Source organism: Poeciliopsis prolifica, unplaced genomic scaffold (assembly GCF_027474105.1).
Source record: "Poeciliopsis prolifica strain line A6 unplaced genomic scaffold, Auburn_PproV2 SCAFFOLD024, whole genome shotgun sequence".
NCBI classification, from domain to species: Eukaryota; Metazoa; Chordata; class Actinopteri; order Cyprinodontiformes; family Poeciliidae; genus Poeciliopsis; species Poeciliopsis prolifica.
The window spans coordinates 438,737-458,098 of NW_026562399.1; the positions used below are offsets into that span (position 1 = coordinate 438,737).

Consider the following 19,362-nt stretch of genomic DNA (forward strand, 5'->3'; position numbering starts at 1 on the left):
TTTCAGCATTTCCCTACACTTTAAGATTTCACGTTCCAGTCCTTTTCCTCCAGGAATATTACAACAACCGATCTGAAAACAGCTGTTTGAACATCTACGCTTTAAAAATTTTTAAGAAAGAGACGTGGCCCCTTTGCTCGGTGACAGATGATGTCAAACAAACACACTAACTCGTTGCAAAACACTCCAAAATAAAACAGGAAGTTTCTGCCAATAGAGGTCTGAGTCATTTCAGGCTTTTCATTTTAGTCTTTTTCTTTTCCAGGGTGAAATGGTTACCCAAAAATAAGACAATGATTTCTGCATTCTCTTTATTCTAAATGTGATCAGCACTACATATACATGGTAAAGTATATGTAGTGCTGACTAATAGCCTGACTAATATTACTGAAATAACAGAATTATGTATGTATATTTGACCACTTAATCTTTATGGGTTGATAAAGTTGAATGCATATATTATCTAAGTCTATATATTCCGGATCCTTTTTGAAATGAAATGCATGCACACATTTCTACTCTAGTCATATCACTATTAAATATTGAATGATTGAAATGGAGTAGCAGAACATTAAAACCATGGGATTATGAGCCAAACATGCATGAAGTGGAGCAGGAGTTAATGGCAATGGGCACAGCTGATTTATCTCCACTGCAGCAGATGAAAATGTGTTTGAAACGTTTAGGAAGTTTGTGAAAAAGATGAGCATCGCCGTCTCTTCAGACGTCTGCAGGATGACAAAGTCAAATTGGTCGAGCTGCAGCAGATGGCTGATCATTTAGAAACAATCGTGAGATCATCTCCACCTGGGCTTGTACTTCCAATTGAAATATTTTTAACAGCCAATGAAAGCAGACCAGGAAACTTTTTTTTAAAACAAATTATTCAAACAAGTCTAACTGCAGCTTTTGCACATGAAGTCCTTCAGGTGTTCCTGAATAAACAAGAAGGAGTCAATCAGTTTACAGTAAAGGTGGAGTTGCAGCCGACTCCTCCCATTTGGTTTGTTGGTCAGGGGTTTGGCACTCCTCCAGTGACCTCCACCTCCTCTCAGCTCCAGTCAGCAGAGCACTGCTCAAATTCCTGCTGCTGCAGCTCACAATGAGCTCATCCCAGGGAAAAATATGGCCAAACTCAACCTCTGGCCTCTATTTGTGTCTAAAATAAGCAAAGAAAAAAGGCTTAATCTATAGAAAAACATTTTAATGTGCTATCTAAGTTTTGAATTTAATTTAAATCAGAATTTTAAATGTTAAGAAATAGGAATGGGAATTTTTTAAAAAAAAATAGACGCTAAAAAGGCAAAAAGCAATATTTGTCTTTTATTTCTGTCCTATTTGGTTACACACTCTAAGCAACCTACATTTACTTCCTGTGTGTAACTCAAACAGGAACCGGAGCTAGTCTAATATGTTTTCAAGCACACCAGAAATTGAAGATGAAACAGCTGATTTGGATCTGTGAGGATCCACAGAGATCAGATCATTCTGATCAGAACTAGAGAGCCTGGGACACAAATGAACCCTGGAGGATCTACTGACACACCAGTGAGCGATTCAGAGAACAGAAATTCAGTTTAAACACATCATGTCCTTTGTCTTTCCTTAATCCTGGTGAAGAAAACCACTAAATTAACAACTCAAACAATGTATTGCACGAAGGAATGGGCGGAACCGATGCAGTATCAGACCTGACATGCTTATATCAAATATCGGACAGAGGAAATGGAACATATTTTGACTTCTTTTATTCTCTACATTTAGACTTGCATTTCAAAAAACTTGCTGCACTCAATTAAAAAATAAACATAATGTCATTGTACATAAACAGATGTTTTAAATATAAGAGTAGAAAAATATTTTAGGTTTATTAAATATTTTTGGATCTAGACTTATTTATAAAACATTAAAAAAAACACACAAGAATTATTAGCCAAAGCACTTAAACATTTGCGTCTTCAGAAAATGAATTAGGGCAACTCAGAGACATACCCACTTTAAAATCTGCCAACATTATGTCTTTTGGTCTCACTAGAGAACCTAATCTTTCATAATTCATGAGTCAACTGCTACAAATGGTGATTAGAACCATGATAGTACCATAATTAGGATTTAATGAAACATTCACAGAAAATAAACAATTAAATGAAACTATATTAAACATTTAAGCATTTTAACAATTATTTATCTCCAAAAAAAGATTGAGAGTAAATGGAATAAGAAAGTAGGCCAAGAAAGGAAAAAAAATCTTTTTATGCAATGCAATGTTGTAGCTCTGAATCGTGAAAATCTGAATGATTGGACTCCAGTCGGAATACTAGTAGTGTAACAATGGAGAACGTTGGGTGGAATCCACAATCATTTTCTGGCTCTTGGAGAAACATTGGTCCGAAAAATGACAGTGACATGGTTAGAGCTGCTCTGCTTCTCAAATACAAATGTGATGAACCTCCAGTTGCTGCCAATCAAACGAGTCTTCAGCTGAGAAGATTCAGTGGAGATCAAAGACTGCTCTTTATGAAACAAGGCACTTAAAAAAAATACATTCTTACAGCTAAAACACAGGATGTGGCAGCTGTCAGCTGAAGCTTAAAACCACAAAAGAAAACTACTGATCATTGTTTGAAAATGAAGAAACGTTGGCCCAAATTGAGCTGAAAATATTTAACTGTGGGTATAAATGCTTATATAGCATCAGCTGATTTATTTAGTGGAATTTAAGTGCACTAAAAATGTTAAAAGTTATCAAAAATGCTAAAGCGCTGAAAAAATTGTCTTTCTGCTATTAGCGCATTGGCGGAAGTGTGTCCAACACTGTATTTTGTTGTTTATGTATTTATGGAAGACTAATTGCAGGTTGAGTTTTAGATGTATAATTTTAGCTCATCTTATAATCAGAAGAAACACTAAATCAGCCTTATTGGTCAAGCTTATGTTTGCTTCCTGTATTATTATATTAAATATAATATATTTAAAATTGCTGTTTCAAATTAAATAAAAACTCCATATTACTGCCTTTATACCTCAAATTTTTAGTTCAGAAGCTCAAAAAATATAACTAATATGAATATGAATCCTTCATGATATTTAGTGCAACTATTGATAAAAACTGTTACAAATTCCCCTTTTGGCTATAAATCTACCACTGCGTACAGTCAGAGGCCTCCCAATGAGTATAAAATTGACTATTTCAGAACACCAGTGACATAAAAAAGTGCAGTGGCGCAACTTAACAGCACACACTAATTGCATTTAAATATGCTCATTTTAACTGATGCTGTTATGAACCTCTAAATACTTTTCGGATAAAAAATAAATAGTATTTTGGTGATAACTCAACCTTACAGTAGAAACACCATGTAGAATTTAAATGAGTCACAGGAACTTTGCTTGACTGAAATTAGATGTTGATTCAAGGTTTTTAAGAAAATTCCTGTTTAGTGAAACATGTTTTTGTGTAGCAGGTGCTACACAAGATCATTCGATGTGAGACCACTGTAAAGTTCTGCCACTCGCAGTTTGATATTGTTTTGATGTGATCGATAGTTTTTGCACAGCAGCTTAAATTCCTACCCATTTTTGTATGCCTGTAGTGCGAATTACCACAGCAACCAGCGACTATGAAAATCTTTAATAAATAAAGCGTTGTTCTTGAAATTCTGTTTTTAAAAGTGTTGATCAGGGGTTTATAACATATAACCTGCTTTAGAAAAAAATAACAAAAATTGAGTCAAGATGACCACAGAAACAATGACCTTAATCTCATGAAAATAAACTAGAGTCCAATAACTGTAAAAACAACAGACATTTTACACGAGGTGAAATGTGGAAAATTTGGTTTCAGACAAGTCATAAGATTTACATTAGCCTGAATCCTACAGCAGACATTCACACGGGAGCCGAGCATCATGTGATGCATGTGATGAAAAACACTATCTCATCAGATAATAGTTTTCATTAAAAATGGCTGCAGATTTAGTCAAATGAATAACATCTGAGCAAAGATGCTGAGTGAGTTTGATTTTTTTTTTCCAGGAGGGAAATGTAGTCTGGATTTTAACCTGTTTAGATTCCTGTATAGAGATGTTTGGTTCTAAAAAGGAGCCAGTGATCCTGAGGAGACGATATTATTAGATGTTCTTTAAGTGCAGCTCAGGCTATATTAAGGAGACATTTATTCTCAGTGTTAGTCTACAGTTGCAAGATTAAATTTCACATGGTTTACATTTAATTTATTTTCGCAGTATTTGTCTATTCTAAATACATGCTCTTCTTAAAATTAATTCCTTTAAGAAGTACAGAAGGAACATTTAGAGTCTATTTGTCTTTGTGGTCTGATCTGCTGATTCTAATTATTAAGAATTTTTCTTTGAACAATCAAAACATATCAGATGCAGAAACATTCAGGTTCATTCCTAAGAATAGTGTAGAATAGAATAGAATTCAAATTTATTGTCATTGCACTATCACATGTACAAAGCAACGAAATGTAGTTCGCATCTATCCAGAAGTGCTATACAGGATATAAATATTTATAAACAGTTGTACAAGATATAAACAGAGAATAATATTGATGTGCTATAATAAAATGTTTTGTACAAATATAAAACATAAATATGAGAGCTATGCACATATTATACAAATTACACAGTTTTGAATTTAACAATAAATAGAATTAACTAAACTGGATTTTTATAATTTAGCCAATAAAAAAAAAAAGCGTAAGATTCTCGGAAATAAAAAACAAATTTCTCAAAAAAGTGTTATGTTAACCTGCAAAGTGTTATGCTTCCTTTCTGATTACATAAAAGCATCTGCAATACAGTCAGATATGAGACAAATTATTTTATTGTTTATGTTTTTACCAATATAGCTTTGTCTTGTGAAAACAATGTTGATATTCTGAAGCTGTCCTGACTTATTCTGGGAGCTTATAGATGATGGTGATGGCAAGGAGGTCTTTCAAACGCAAACATTTGTAGTTCATAGCTATTAACAAAAGATTTTCCCAAAGAACTCAGAAATCATTTTAACCCTTTCGTTTAACCCTTGGTCACAACAGTGGACAGCAATCTAAAAGCCATTTTCTTGTGCTACTTTTGGACTTTTATGTTACAAATGCACACAGACCACTGAAGTGGACACTAATGCATCACAAAATAGTATATCCATATTTTTTTTTCCCCCAAAACTGACACTCTACCTATCATTGTTTGATGTTAAGGGATTAATTGAAACTTTTCCTGTAAAACTGCATTTGTGAAGTATCAGCAATATGAAAAAAATTAATGCAAATTAACTCTTACAATAAAATAAGTTTCTTTTTGAGTTTCAAAGAAAATGCCGTTTTGTTTTATTAACCCATTAGGCTTACTTCATTAAAATCTCTTTTGTTTGAGTTCTTCAACAACAAGTGGAAAGTATTAGACATTATTTATATTGTTTTAATCTTTAATAAACTCAGTTTAATTAATTGATTCAATAAATATAAAACCAGACATAAAATAAACTTTCTAGCCTTTAAAAATGCAGCTTTTAACTCAAGGACAAGAAGTCCTCATCAGATTCACTTACTGTGAATCTGATTTAATTTTGATAACCAATAATAACGGGTTGATTAACAGACAATGAAAATCAGAATTAGGTTGATGAAAAGAGATTGAGGAGAAAATCTTAAATAAATTATAGCAATTATCTCTAAATACCTAAAACAACAAAACCTTAAACGTGCTACCTCTCCATGCTCTCTGGTTCGGCCCTTTGGGGTGTCCTCAGGCAGGAAGTAGAGTCTGGCACTGGCCAACAGGTGGCGCCGAGCCTGATCTTCCCACAGCAAGGTCACCTGTACAGCAACGAAAACAGACCACAGCTGTTTTTCAACCATCTGAGAAACCGTCTGTTATGCAGAATCTGTTTAAATCACACTGGTGAAGTTTTACTTTCAGTTTCACTGTAATGAATTCTGCTTTCTAATATGTGGTTGAGTGAGCACAAAGCTGGAAACTTAGATGGCTTCTCTTGCCAAAACTCAAGCTCCAAATCGATGTGAACAAACAGAAGAGGCAAACAGGGGTGAGTGAGGAAGATGACGATTTAAATGTCAAACAGGTCAGAATTAAAGATGGCATAAGTGAATCAAAGGAGGACAGACAGGACTCTCCACTGACTTTTATAAGAAATTCACACTGAACCACTCGCGTCATCTGTTGGAGGGCTACTGGAACTTTGCAATCTATTCAAACGTATTTAAATTGAACCTGCTCTTTGTGGAGCAGCGCCTAAAGAAGCTACTATAGACACATTTTTTTAGATCAAAAAATATTTGAAAACCCCCTGAAAAGATTGATGAATATCAATATGAATATTAATATTGATATTAATATTATTCAATATTAATATTGAATAATAATATTAATATATTGATGTTTGAACTCGAGTATACTGAAAAACTGAAAAAAGGTCAATTACTGAAAAAAAAATATTCAGAGCAATTAAGCAAAAACTGTTTTATGTATTGCATTTAATGTAAAAAAAAAAAAAAAAAAAAAAAACATATTTGCTACATCATTTTAAAAACCATATAAAGTGTAATAATTTGTCACCATTTGTATTTTTGTTGGACAGAATCTTCAATAGAATAGAAATAAAAAGTAAAAAGTAAGTACTGATAGTTTTCCTCCAAAATGTTGCATCTTGATATTGTGAAATAAGTCAGGTGATGGATTTTAGAGGCTGAAGTGATCCAAAATATCAAAGGAGAGCGTAAACAAAGATTTTGATGGTTCACATGGTTTTGTTACAAACAAGAACCATGCAGAGGAAGCTCATGAGACTGATCAGGGGACAGCTAATGAATCAGAAAAAATAAAATACACACACACACACACACACACAAAGCCAATTCTAATTTATTTTCTGAGGTTCAATAAGCCGTCTGTCTGCTGTGTGACCAGTTCCTCAAAAACATTTGATCAGCTTTCTATGATTCAGTCTTTGCCCAGAAGCTTATGAATTTAATTATATTCGATCTATCTTATTGATGCAATCCATTGAGCAGTAAAATGTAATACCAGTTACAGTAATACCTATAATACAGTGAATAAATGCTGCTTAAAGTTAAAGTTAGTCTCCTATTATTTTAACAAAAAAAAAAGAGTAAAGTAAATGTTTTCTTAGGAGTTGTATGATGATTTAAACTATTATGGTTTTAGTTAAGAGACAAATATGAGCTGTAGAGTAGTTTATGATGAACAGCAAATCAATCTCATCAATAAATCATTCATTTATGAAGATTTCATTTTTGGAAAATCTGAATTATTTTCCCCAACCATCCCCTCCTTGGGTCTCCATAGTTCAGAGTAATGTCAGAGGCCGCCATCTTGTTTCACAGCTTTTAACTGTTTGGACTTTGAATTTAGGTAAACTATATGAAAATAAACAAATCTATCAATGTGAAATACTTAGCACTCTGTTCCAAAAGAAAGCCTATGCATCCAAGAACCTTCTCCATTGTGTTCTACTACTCTTCACTCTATTACTGTATCTATAATAGTGGCATATTGACTCCTGTAGAACAGGACAAAATGTCCAGATTGGGAACAATTCTTTTTTTTTTTAACAAGAATGAGTAGATGGGAGTAATGGTGAGTTTACTGCACTCAGTATTTCAGAATTGTTATAAACAATAAGCTACTTCAAGTAACTTTTTAGGTAAAAAAAAACTGTTTGAACTGGGAAGTTTTGAGTTTGTCCTAGCATCTTGGTTCTTCGGTCTGATGGGAGTTGGACAAGACAATTAGCTGTCATAAAAAATGCGATCTCTCCTTCCTGAATATGTGAAGCAGCTTCAATAGAGGAGAAAGTCTGGATTAAAAAGGATTCTCACCTCGGCAATACAGACGGGATCCTCCGGCCCACATTGGATGAAGTAGAACTCACCGAGTTTCCACACCTGGAGCGGCCCGTCAGCCTGAGCTCTGCTGCTCACTGACTTGTAGAAGGCGTAGCTGCCTCTCTGGCAGGAGGGAGCACCCACCCACTGAGGAGGATGAAGAAGACAAAGAGTTAACATGGAGCTCCACTCTTCATCACTTACCAATGCAAACAGCTCGAGAGCAAATCAGAATGCCGGGGTTCTTGTGGTTCCCAGGAATATTTTGGTTCTTTTCCTGTTTAAAGTGTGTGACAACCATAACTCCTCAGTGACATTTGAAAATGTAAAAAAACACAAACTCCGTAGACTACACATGAGCAGAGCAAGACAAAATTTATGTGTCAACTATATCCTTAGAAACTGAAAGGCGGCGAAAACATCTTAGATCAAAAAAGAATCTCAAAATCTTAAAACTTTTACTCAAATATATCTACAACTTAAAAAATTACCAACATAGTAAAATTAGAATGTTTACATACTTAGTTTCAAATCAATGGAATTTTCTATAGCACAGTTCTTATTTTTTAAACTTATTTTAAAGAAACGTCAGGGAAACTACAGAAGGCAGCAGAGCTGTTCCTCTACCCCACCTATTGCTGTGCATTGTTGGTGTTTGTTTGGTTGCAAGGAAGTCTTGGCTGGTTAGAAATATTTCTGGTACCAAAAAACAAAGCTATGTGAAGGAAATTAAACTGTACATGGGGCAAACAATTAGTAGCAAGTACAGTGAGCTCTTATTTTTATGTATGAAATTGTATGAATGCTTGTATCTTGAATGTTTTAAGGGTCTTTGACCCACATGGTCAAACCCACATGGGAACATTTCTGCATTTCATCCAGTTCCTGATTTAGCAAATGCAAAGGGGGAATCGTTAACTGAGCAGGAAATCTGAAAATAATGCTGTAGAAACAGTTAGCAAAGGCACATCATCTGGGTTGGTGTACCGGACCTTTTCCCGCATCTTCAACATTTCTGAAAGCTTGTACAGCTTTTGTTTGGCTTTCCGTAATGAAATTAGAATTCTGCTAAATCTTGCATATTGATGACAACAATGTACATTAATTAATATGGACTGTCCTATTTAAATAAAATCAATTAAATAAATCAAATAATAAAATAAAATAAATTAAATGAAATTGATTAATTAATGAGCAGCTGACTGGAGCTGCACATTGATTAGTTAGCAAAGTTTGCTAACTCATGATCTAATAGCTTGTTCCGGTTTTGTTACTCAATAAAACTTGGAGCTTTTTGATAACATTCTGCATAATGAAATAACAAATGATTCAAAGAACATCAATTTATTTGTTATATTATTTCAGATCCAGTAGGAATCATCTTTGATTTTTTTTTAACCAAACAAACGAGAATACACATTACACAGGTATGTCCACTCCACACAGGTAAGGATGCTAATGTGATATGGGCCATGATAGATACCATCTAAAGAACTCCACACCAAAGTAATGCAGGAAAAGTTACTAGATATTAAACACCATAGCTTTATGATCTGCTTGCATACTTTTAGTCAGCAGCTAAAAAAAACATTTAATGTTTCCTGTGATCAACTAGAGCACTGGAAACCAGGTAGAGAGATAAAATAAAGGCATCCCAATTTATATGCATAGCAACGCCTAAAATCATAGTTAAACACTCCAACAGTAGGCTAACAAGCACCAGCTAGTGTTTGAACTGTGTAAGACAGTTGAGTGGTAAACACATTTGCATTTGTATTTTGTGAGAAGTTATTCTGCTTGTTTTGTTTGGGGTTTTTTTACCTTTTATTTAAAGGTTAAAAATAAATAACCAAAACAGACTAAATTAACCAAAACAAACATATTTTTTAATTCCAACTATCTTTATAACAAGAGTGATGCCCAGAATTTCAACATTTTGTTCAATATGTAATGTGAGGCACAGTTTTGTTCTATTTATATGAACTGAATATATATATATATATATTTTTTTTCATTTTCAAGAGAAGTTCCTACAGATACATCTTGCTACCTGAAGGCCTCCTCTCTAATCCTCTCTCAGTGGTTTGTTTATCCATGTCTGTAATTAATTGGATCACTTTCTGATTAATTAAGTGAAAAGAACCTAAAAATTTGAAATTTGGTTATGTTTTCTGATGGACAGAACCATAGCCTGAAAGCAGATATCTAAGCAGAATTCAGAACAAAGAAATGTGTAATTAAAAACTATTTCTCACTTCGCAGGGCAGAATGGCAATGATAATAAATTAAAAACAAAAAAAACAACAAGCCTACAAAGTTATCAGTATTTCAAAGTGCTGAGGAAGCAACCCCAATGTAGCTGGGGAACAATGACACTGACCTTTTGCTGTGACCCCTTAAAATATTTTGTAGGGTATGTTCAAACAGAAATTTTGTCATTTACATGCAGCAAGGCAGCAGTTTCACATTTTATAAACAGCTTTTTGAACAGGAAATTGTAATACATTTAACAACTCAGGGTGGAAATGCTAAAAATTAACCTCTTACACTGTTTAGGCTGACAAGGCAGCTCCACATCCTTTCACACTCACTCTGAATCTGTGTGGTTCAACCTTTTATTCCAACTGCCTGAACGCCATGACATGCAGAAACCTGTTCCATCTGAATCACCAGCGTGGGCTTTTCCACAGAATTTCTTAATGTGGGGATTTAAAGAAAAAAAAAACATGGCACAACAAAGTAGAAAAAGCTTTAAGCCCCTGAAGTAAAATCATACCAATAAAATGTTAATTATAATAGTCAGATGTTTTTTTTTGTTTTTGTTTTTTTTTTTTGTCATCTGGAATAACAACTCAAAGGTCACAGCTTTCCAGAAACATGTCATAAACTTATGAAATTAAGTTAATCATTCAGAGTGTGTATTGAGGACAATCCAACATGTAAATTCAGGGACTTAGTCTGAACCTCTTCTTAATGACACTGCATCTATGTGACTAAAGAATTTACAAGCCTTTATGGTGTTGGTTCAATAAAACACTATAGTGCTAAGATTTAACCTTCTGAATATTTCAATAAGTTTTGTTTATCCAATCACATCCAAATAATTTCAGTCATGACAATAATTCACATTCAATCCAATATCTAAGCATTAAATACAATTTGATGATAATTACATTTCTACCACAAGCTTAGCTTACGTAAATACAACATATTTTGATGTTCATGGTTTTCAAACTTATGTTGTAGGCTGTGGACGTTGTCAGAGAAAAAGACAAGGCAAGGCAACTTTATTTATATAGCACTTTTCAGCCAAAGACAATTCAAAGTGCTTCTACAAGAAAGTTAAAAAACAACCCTGAAAAGATGCAGTGTAAGCTACTGGATTGTACGTCAATTGAGAGATATTTTTATTGAAATCTGATAAACACTGTGCAAAACAGAACAAAGCATTTTAGATTATTAGAACCAGGGACTTTCATATTAGACAACAATGAATTGCTGGATGAAATATAAATGGATGGAAGGTTTAAAATTAGCTTTTTAAATAATTTTCTTATTGAATGAGTCTGTAAATCAGTTTTATTATTAGGTGTTTACCACTAAGTTCAACCCATTATACAGATTGATTACCCACAGATGGAGGTTTGAACACCTTAATTTCTGTTAATTATGATGATTTTCCACTTACAGTTTATGGGAACTGTAAGTGGAAATTTAAAATTAGAATTTTACATTAGACTAATCAAAAGACTATTTTTAAAAACAGAAATGTGGGCTAAAAGAAAAGAGAAAAGCAGGCTTAACAGCTGCTTAAAGGCTGCCATTTTTAAAAGGCATTTTGATCTGATTGACAAACGAGAGTTATCCGGACATATATTCTAATTTATTGAATATGACTGTATGCTAGTATCCCCTTCCACCGCTGGAAAGTTAGCTGGAAAAAGGTATTGTCCCTCCCGACCCCAGTAGAGACAAGGGTGTTAGAAAATGGATGGACTCTATGTTACCAGTTTAACATAAAGTTTTCTTTGCCAAGCAACAAAGCAAAAACATTCACTATTTTCCTGTGTTTAGGATGCAAGAAATAAATAAAAAATTATTCATTTAACACAAAAATAGTAGAAATACCTTTTATTAGTAAATGAGTTTATCAGAAAGAAATTGCATGTTCAGTTCTACCCAAGAGGGAAATACCAGCTACGTTTGATTATTACGTCTAACAAGGTTGAGGACGAGTCTGGTTCAACTGCCAAAGTCTCTACTCACTTCTCCAAAACAAACACAAAGGGACCCTGTGACAACTACTAAAACTGACATAATGCTTCATTTCCCTCTTTACTCTACTAAAAGTAATTATTACAGCTCAAAATATGCAAGTTTAACAAACTCTTTTGCTGCTGAAAAAAAATGAAGAGTTTTAGCATTTTAAAATCAAAGCCAAGAACAATTGCAGGTATAATGCAAGACATAAATCAGCTGATTTTGGGAATAAAGCTGATCAAAACATAAATTAAACACAGTAACACTGATTGGCCTTAAAAAAAAGATCAGAAGAATATCAGATTTTAGGTTCAAATTCCATTTAAATTACTTTCATTCTGTGGGGAAGCAGGTTTCATTTAGCTTCACTGAAACCATCATTTCACAACTGCTTTCTGTATTTACTCAAGTCTTGCAAAAAAAAGTACAACAAGAAACAGGAGAAAATTTGTAAAAGCTGTAAACCTCTTGTGCATGTTAAATGCATAAAGTGATATTTGTAAAATAAATGTGATTTTGATAATGAAGAGAATCTTTAACAAATTCTACATCAATTAAAAATCAACACTTGTTAAATAGCATGTGAATCACATCAAGATTCCAATAAACACATAGGTACGTCACCAGCCAGCAGCATTTTGCTATTACTCTGACATTAACAACTCAAATTCACCAGAGTTTAATTTTCATGGTAAGTGTTTGGGGACAACTTCTGATTAGTTTAATCATAATACAAATGACAAAATATCATGGCAAAGTCAGCAACACAGCTGATTATAGGCTTGGCAGCAGGCTGCTGGAGAAAAGTGGACTGAAGCAGGTTTTTTGTTTCACGCACAATGTCTGTTCGTTTTAATTATGAAAATGTGTTTTTCTATATTAAAGTTTGGCTCGATAAAAGGTCAATTAGAAATTGATGCAGCACAAAATGTTATTATTTATTTAACTGTAGGTTACAATCTTTTGTGATCACACTATAAACTGAGGAACTCATTTTGTCAAAATCATGAATTTTTTAAACATCTGAGGTTCTAACCCATCTACATCTGAAGCCAGAAGAAACATGTTGCTGTCATTTACAGATTACTTTAAATCCAAAGCCCTGATGGGTGTGAATAAATTTGGTCTTATCAGTATGTTGTCATTCAGTGTGAGAAAAAAAAAAAAAAAAAAAAAAAAAAAACGACACAGCTGTAATCCAAAACAATGTAGGAATTTGTGCACAATTTGTCCTCACAGTTGATAATTTAATTTATTTACTTCCGTCGCAGTCTTCTGTCTGATCATGGTTTATTTAAATAAAAACAGATGACAATCAGGTAACCATGGAAGCAGGCACAGGCAATACAGCCCTCATGTTGTCATGCAACATGATGTTACATTTCTTTACACTTTTCTATTTTTTGTCAAAAACAGAAACCAGGAGGCAACAAAACAACATACTTTATTATTTGGTAGTTTTGACCCTGTTTCCTGCAGAAGACTGAGCTCTTTTAGAGATAATCAAGCTGATGCACAGAGAAAGCAGCACACATGCTGTTTTATACAGAACACGGCTGACAGGATGGGCTCACTTTTTACAGCTCCACACTGCAGCAGCCACAGAAACGCTGCTGTGGCTTAAACTGAAATCCATCATGCCGCCTCAGCTGCACTGATCTCCTATTTGCAGCTAAAAAAAAAAATAGCAAAAAAAAAAAAAACGTGAGTCACAGCAGCTTCACAGTAAACATAAAGCATGGACCAACAGCTGGAACTGATCTAAAATATTAAACTGATATTTGAAAAAGACAAATATAAGTGACTGAATGATCATTTTTGACTTAAGGTTATTATTAAACTAACTTCCTACAGGAACTATGAAGTTTTTAAATGAGTGGTTCCATCTAACAAAAAGCAGAAATATCCAATTTAGCTCTCATTCATTGTACAATAAACTATTTAATTTCCCAAAGTGTATTTGGTTCCACTGTGACCCATTAAAATTATTACTGGTCATATACTGTTTCCAGTATAGATCAATACAAAAAGAAGCATAAATAAATTATTCTATATAAAAGTAAAATGTAATTTTGAAGAGAGCTTTTTAAGATTGAATTTTCCAAACAGCACAATTTAGTAGTTTTCTTTATATTAAAACGAAAGTACATTTAATCTTTTTGGAATCTTGGACTGATCCCAAAGAACAGTAACTTGAGTTTGTCTACTGTGACTTAATGAAGTTCTGACTATTTCAAATACCAAATACATATTCAAATTAATCATTATACCATAGACCTCTGGTATTCACAGAGATTATGGAATTAACTACATACTTGAGACACCCTCTAAAACACATAATTAAGAGTTCAAACACCTATTATACATTGACATGTAGTAAATGTGTGTCAATTAGCAATAGGCCAAGGTATTTTCTTTTGAATGTTTTACAAGAAAAATAAATAAATAAATAAAAATAAAAATATATATATATATATATATATATATATATATATATATATATATATATATAAGACTTACAAATTTATTTACATTTGAATAGCCGAATTATGTTCCACAGAAAAACGTAATTTTTTACATAGTCTCTGCTTATCTGTCCTTATTTGAATAATCTCACATTCAATGGGTAGTAAAGGATTTTTTGTCGCCCTCTGTGGTAGTGGAAGTAGTTACAAGAACTACTAAGGGATGCTTTTTTTATTATTTATCAAACTTGTAGATTCAGCAAAATAATGAAATTTTGTGCTTTCAGTTAATGCAGCTGGAAGAGTGGAACCAAAGATCAACAGTATTAATTTAATACTGTTAATACTGTAATCTTCAACACAAACATCTGTCAATGCTTCAAATGTAGCAAAAATGTGTTGCATTATCCTAAACACATCTGCATTAGTAAACAGTAAGATCAAGTTAAGAGGCTTCAATGGGGACAATCCTCAAATACTTTCATTTTCTGTTTTATTAAAAACTACTTCCTCCATTGTAAAATCTTAGATCCATTTTCATGATTAATGTTTGCTCCATTTACTTGAAAAGGTTAGTGAAAATAAATGTGCATGTGGTGAAGTTAGAGCTGTGTGAATTAATTGTATATTAAAACAAATTCAATTTCCATTTGCATAGTTTATTCTTTTTCTCTTTTCTCTCTCTCTTTCTTCTAAAAACAATTTTGTTTTTAAGTCTTTAAAATTAATTTTATTTCTAGTTTTTGTTGTTTTATTTATTTTGGATAGTTAACATGTGTTCCAGGTCCATTAGAATTTAAAGTTTATTGATCTTTGAGAAGGTATTCTTACATTATTATTCTAATACCATATTTGAAAATGGTCTCAAGACAACAACTTTTATCCCAATAACTTCTGGGAGAATTTATCAGCAAGCAACAATTTATCAGGCCTAATTATAGTAGTAAAAATCAGAATTGTAGAAAAGATAAGATCCCAAAGAAGACTTAAAATTACCAATAAAAGCCTGACTGAAACCTCTTTGTGTAAAGTATTAGGATGGTAAGCCTAAATTCAGGATTTGTTCATTACTAGATGCTTCTTGTTTTCAGCTTAATGTAGAAAAAAAAAATCAACTAAACTGCTTGCAAAACTTAATATTTTATTCACAGGTTAAGTTACTTTAAATAGAAAAAGGTTACATTTGAGAAAGCTCAATGCAAAAATATAGGACAAATTTACTTACATGTCAAATTAAAATAGATTAAGAATAGAAATATTGCAGAACACACAGGTGTTCTACAACACAAGTGGGGAAATCAATAGCACAAAGAAATCATGTACGTTTGTGTGAACTATGACCAAAAACTACTAATGTTTATATTTTACTGATAATTTATGTCTTTTCCATTGATCTGCCCATGCCTGCAACTCTGAATTTAGGCTTTCTCTCAGGGGCAGCACAGTTTTAACAGTTTTTTCTTTCCATATTAAGTGTATAGCTATAATTCAGACAGAGGTCTCTTTCCCCCAGCTTAGTATCTACATGAAATAAAAGACTCAGTGTATGAGTTGAGGCTGTGGTCTACATTGGAGAAGATTTATCAAACAAAATGCATATAATTTATTTTTTCTGCTTTCCAGCCCAGAAATAGTAAGCAGGGGCGTGTGTTTCCAAACTTCAGCTTCTCACCAGCAACCAGTCGTTCCTGTTCTGCTTGTAGTTGCCGTGACGTGAGCTTTCACCTCCTTTCTTCTGTTTTAAAGCTGAATATTCTCAAATTTTCACTCCCCTTTCTCCTTTTCCAGCACACCCTCCCCCTATTGTACCCACCGCAGACTGCCCTCCCCCCAGCCGACACCAGCCCTCGGAGCGCTGTGAACCAGCTGTAGCAGGCCCTGGATCAGTTTTACAAAGATAATAAAATGTCACAACAGAGCAGACACTGTAAATCAACCTACATTTATTTTATTTTTATTTTTTGGTTAAAATAAATGAACTTCTAATAAATGACATCACTGTGATGCATTTAAGGACCTGTGGGAAAAATCAAGAGCACAAAGAACTAAATGACCATGGTAAAAGAGCTCAGTGTCGCTTTTCTATATTCAAATTAAACATTACTCTTGGACACAATTGTAGAAGAAATATTAGCAAAGGTCAAACAGTAGAAAGTAAAATTACAGAGCTGCAGTAGATTAAATTAAACACAGGGTCTCTATAAAAACTTTATGGCTCCATTGTACAGACATGCTGACGATAAAGCAAATATCGGACCAAAACAATCACCCACGGAACAATCACAGCAATATTAACAGGATGAAGTCAAAAAACATGAGAAAAACCACACCGAAATTACTTTAAAGGATTGAGTATCAAATCCTGCTTTAGGAAATCAAAATTTTAAATATCTAATTTAAAAATGTGACTAAATAACTTGAACTTGAGAGAATCCCAGAAATACTTTTGACTCATCAGTGTTTCAAAATTAGTCAAAGTTTATGTTTTATTTGAGATGCACCAGACACTAGAGTTGGCCAATTGTTCCTTTATTAGTCGCAGTTGTTGACTGGCAGGTCAAATATCGAAGAAAAAAAAATGACTGGGGATTTTTAATTCTCCAGTCATTCATTAAACACATCAAAAGTAAGAATAAAAATCTAAATTTTCAGTGTAGAGTCCTTTTAATTTAAAAGGATGCGCTTTTTTCAAAAACAGAAATCACATAAGGGTTAAGAGTTATGCCCAAGTTCACACTACACAATTTTTTGCCCCGATTTTGCCCTTAGGATCAATCTTAGAACGTTCTGAGTTCTAAGATTGTCGCTTCCAACAATCGTAACCAATCATCCTGTAGTATTGGTGTGTTACGACTGATCGGGTCCAGTTGGTGGAATGTCGGGACCGCTTTGATCTAAAATCGGGGATACTGAACGTGTTTAATCATCTTGCTTTAGAGGTAAAGCAAGATGATAAAACCATAAGTAAAACTTTATCCTTATTCGGAGCAACATGCTATTGAATCGTTTTTTTTTTTCTTTAAGTGAAAGATGATTAAAAATCATTGCACAAAGTACATCTGGTTGAGAAGCGCATTCCAATCTGGTTGAAATGGCCCATTTATTCTGCAGTCATAATACAATTTTAAACAATACAATAAGTTTCAATTAAAGGAGCTGGAATACGTTAAGCTTTTGCGCTCAGTTGGGGGGAAAAAGGATAACTGCCACCTGATTTTTTTAAAAACAAATATGCAGGAAATGCTTTCTTCTACTCTAAGTTACTCTGATGTCTCAGTCATTCCGTTTTCTGAAACATGACTGTTGTTATATTCTACAACAACATAAACAAAGCGAAAAACTATAAAATTATACGTAAACGGTAACGGTTAATTAAACGACAAAACCAAAAACATTAAAAACAGTATTTTTTATGGAAAAAAAAAACCTCACCTCCATGTTGCGATGCAACAAATATAATCCTTGCTCGCGATGTCTCCAGTTCTTAATCCAAAGCTTTGATTTTTGGTTACGTCTTTTTTGGGTTAACATAAGTCCGCAAACTAAAGTTACCACTTCAACGTCGTTGTCCATGTTTGTTTGTTTACTCTAAGTTCAGGTGTGGTAGCGCAGAATTTTAATTTTAAGGGATTTTGTATCTGGCATTAGAATGTCTTCGAGTGAAACCTCACGCTCTACGATCGAACCTGTTACACCTACGACTTTAAATCGGCTAGTGTGTGGTCTCTCACGTTTTCAATATCGGCCGACTTTTCTGAAATCGTGTGGTGTGAACTGGGCATTAGACTGATATGAAAATTTGGGGCAAAACAGATGATGCATAATTATTATAAATATTTTCCTATCATTTCAACAACAAAAAAACCTTTGCTCTGCTGACATTGCTTCATTTTAAGGCTGTTGTTAACGAATATTTTAGTAATCGAGTACCAGGGACGACCGGTAGACCAGTGGACGAATGTTAGAACGGGGGGGAGCATATTTATTTATGGCAACTTCGTTTGTCACACTCAGGAACTCATCTACCAGCCATGTATCACTACCCGTTCAGACCGGGATGATATCAAATTTATTGTGCGGTTCGTCAAAGCAACACTTACACTATAAGCATCAGCTGCTCAGCCGCCCGCCATGTTCAGTTTACGCAGCAGGAGTATAAATACACCTGCAGCACTCTTCCTGCCGTTCGCTCTGAACCAGCAGCTCCTAGAGGAGAAAGGCTGCCGTGCTTCAGGCATCACGGTAGTCATTTTAAGGATGTCTATTGGTCCCTCAAAAACCCGGACATTATCATCAATCAATAAAATCCCCAAGGGCTGAACTTGAAAACTGGACATTATGCCGCTAACACTTAGATTTCATCAGCAACTCAGAAGTGGTAAGTCAGACCTACGCATAACGCAAATAATGTTCCGACCGGAACACAATACGCTAAATAATAAAACATAAATTAATATGCTTCAAGACAGGTAAATTTTTCTTGAGGAATTTTAATAATTGATATACTCGAATCATTCGAGCAATTGTTTCAGCCCGAGAACCAAACAAATACCACTTAGCCAATTCCCTCCCCTCCTGAAACACAAACAAAGAAAGGGTGGAAATAGACATTGGTTATCAATAACTCATCAGATCTTTACCAATAAGCTAAAAAATATATAATATTAGGGGTACCGAGATCAGCAATGCTGTTCTGGGCAATTGACAATATTATTTATGTTTTAGATATTTCCCTACCCTTTAACA

At 33.8% G+C, this 19,362-nt stretch overlaps 1 protein-coding gene across 1 annotated transcript in view; it reads right to left on the reverse strand.

Moving 5' to 3' along the window:
- The window catches only part of zgc:77151 (uncharacterized protein LOC337153 homolog), a 47,647-nt gene that overhangs the window by 18,379 nt on the left and 9,906 nt on the right, over positions 1-19,362 (reverse strand). Inside the window, exons 2-3 of the mRNA XM_055046731.1 lie at positions 7,886-8,038; positions 5,735-5,842 (exon numbers count right to left, since the gene is read on the reverse strand). Coding sequence (XP_054902706.1) covers positions 5,735-5,842; positions 7,886-8,038 — 261 coding nt within the window. The remainder of the gene's footprint in view (positions 1-5,734; positions 5,843-7,885; positions 8,039-19,362) is intronic.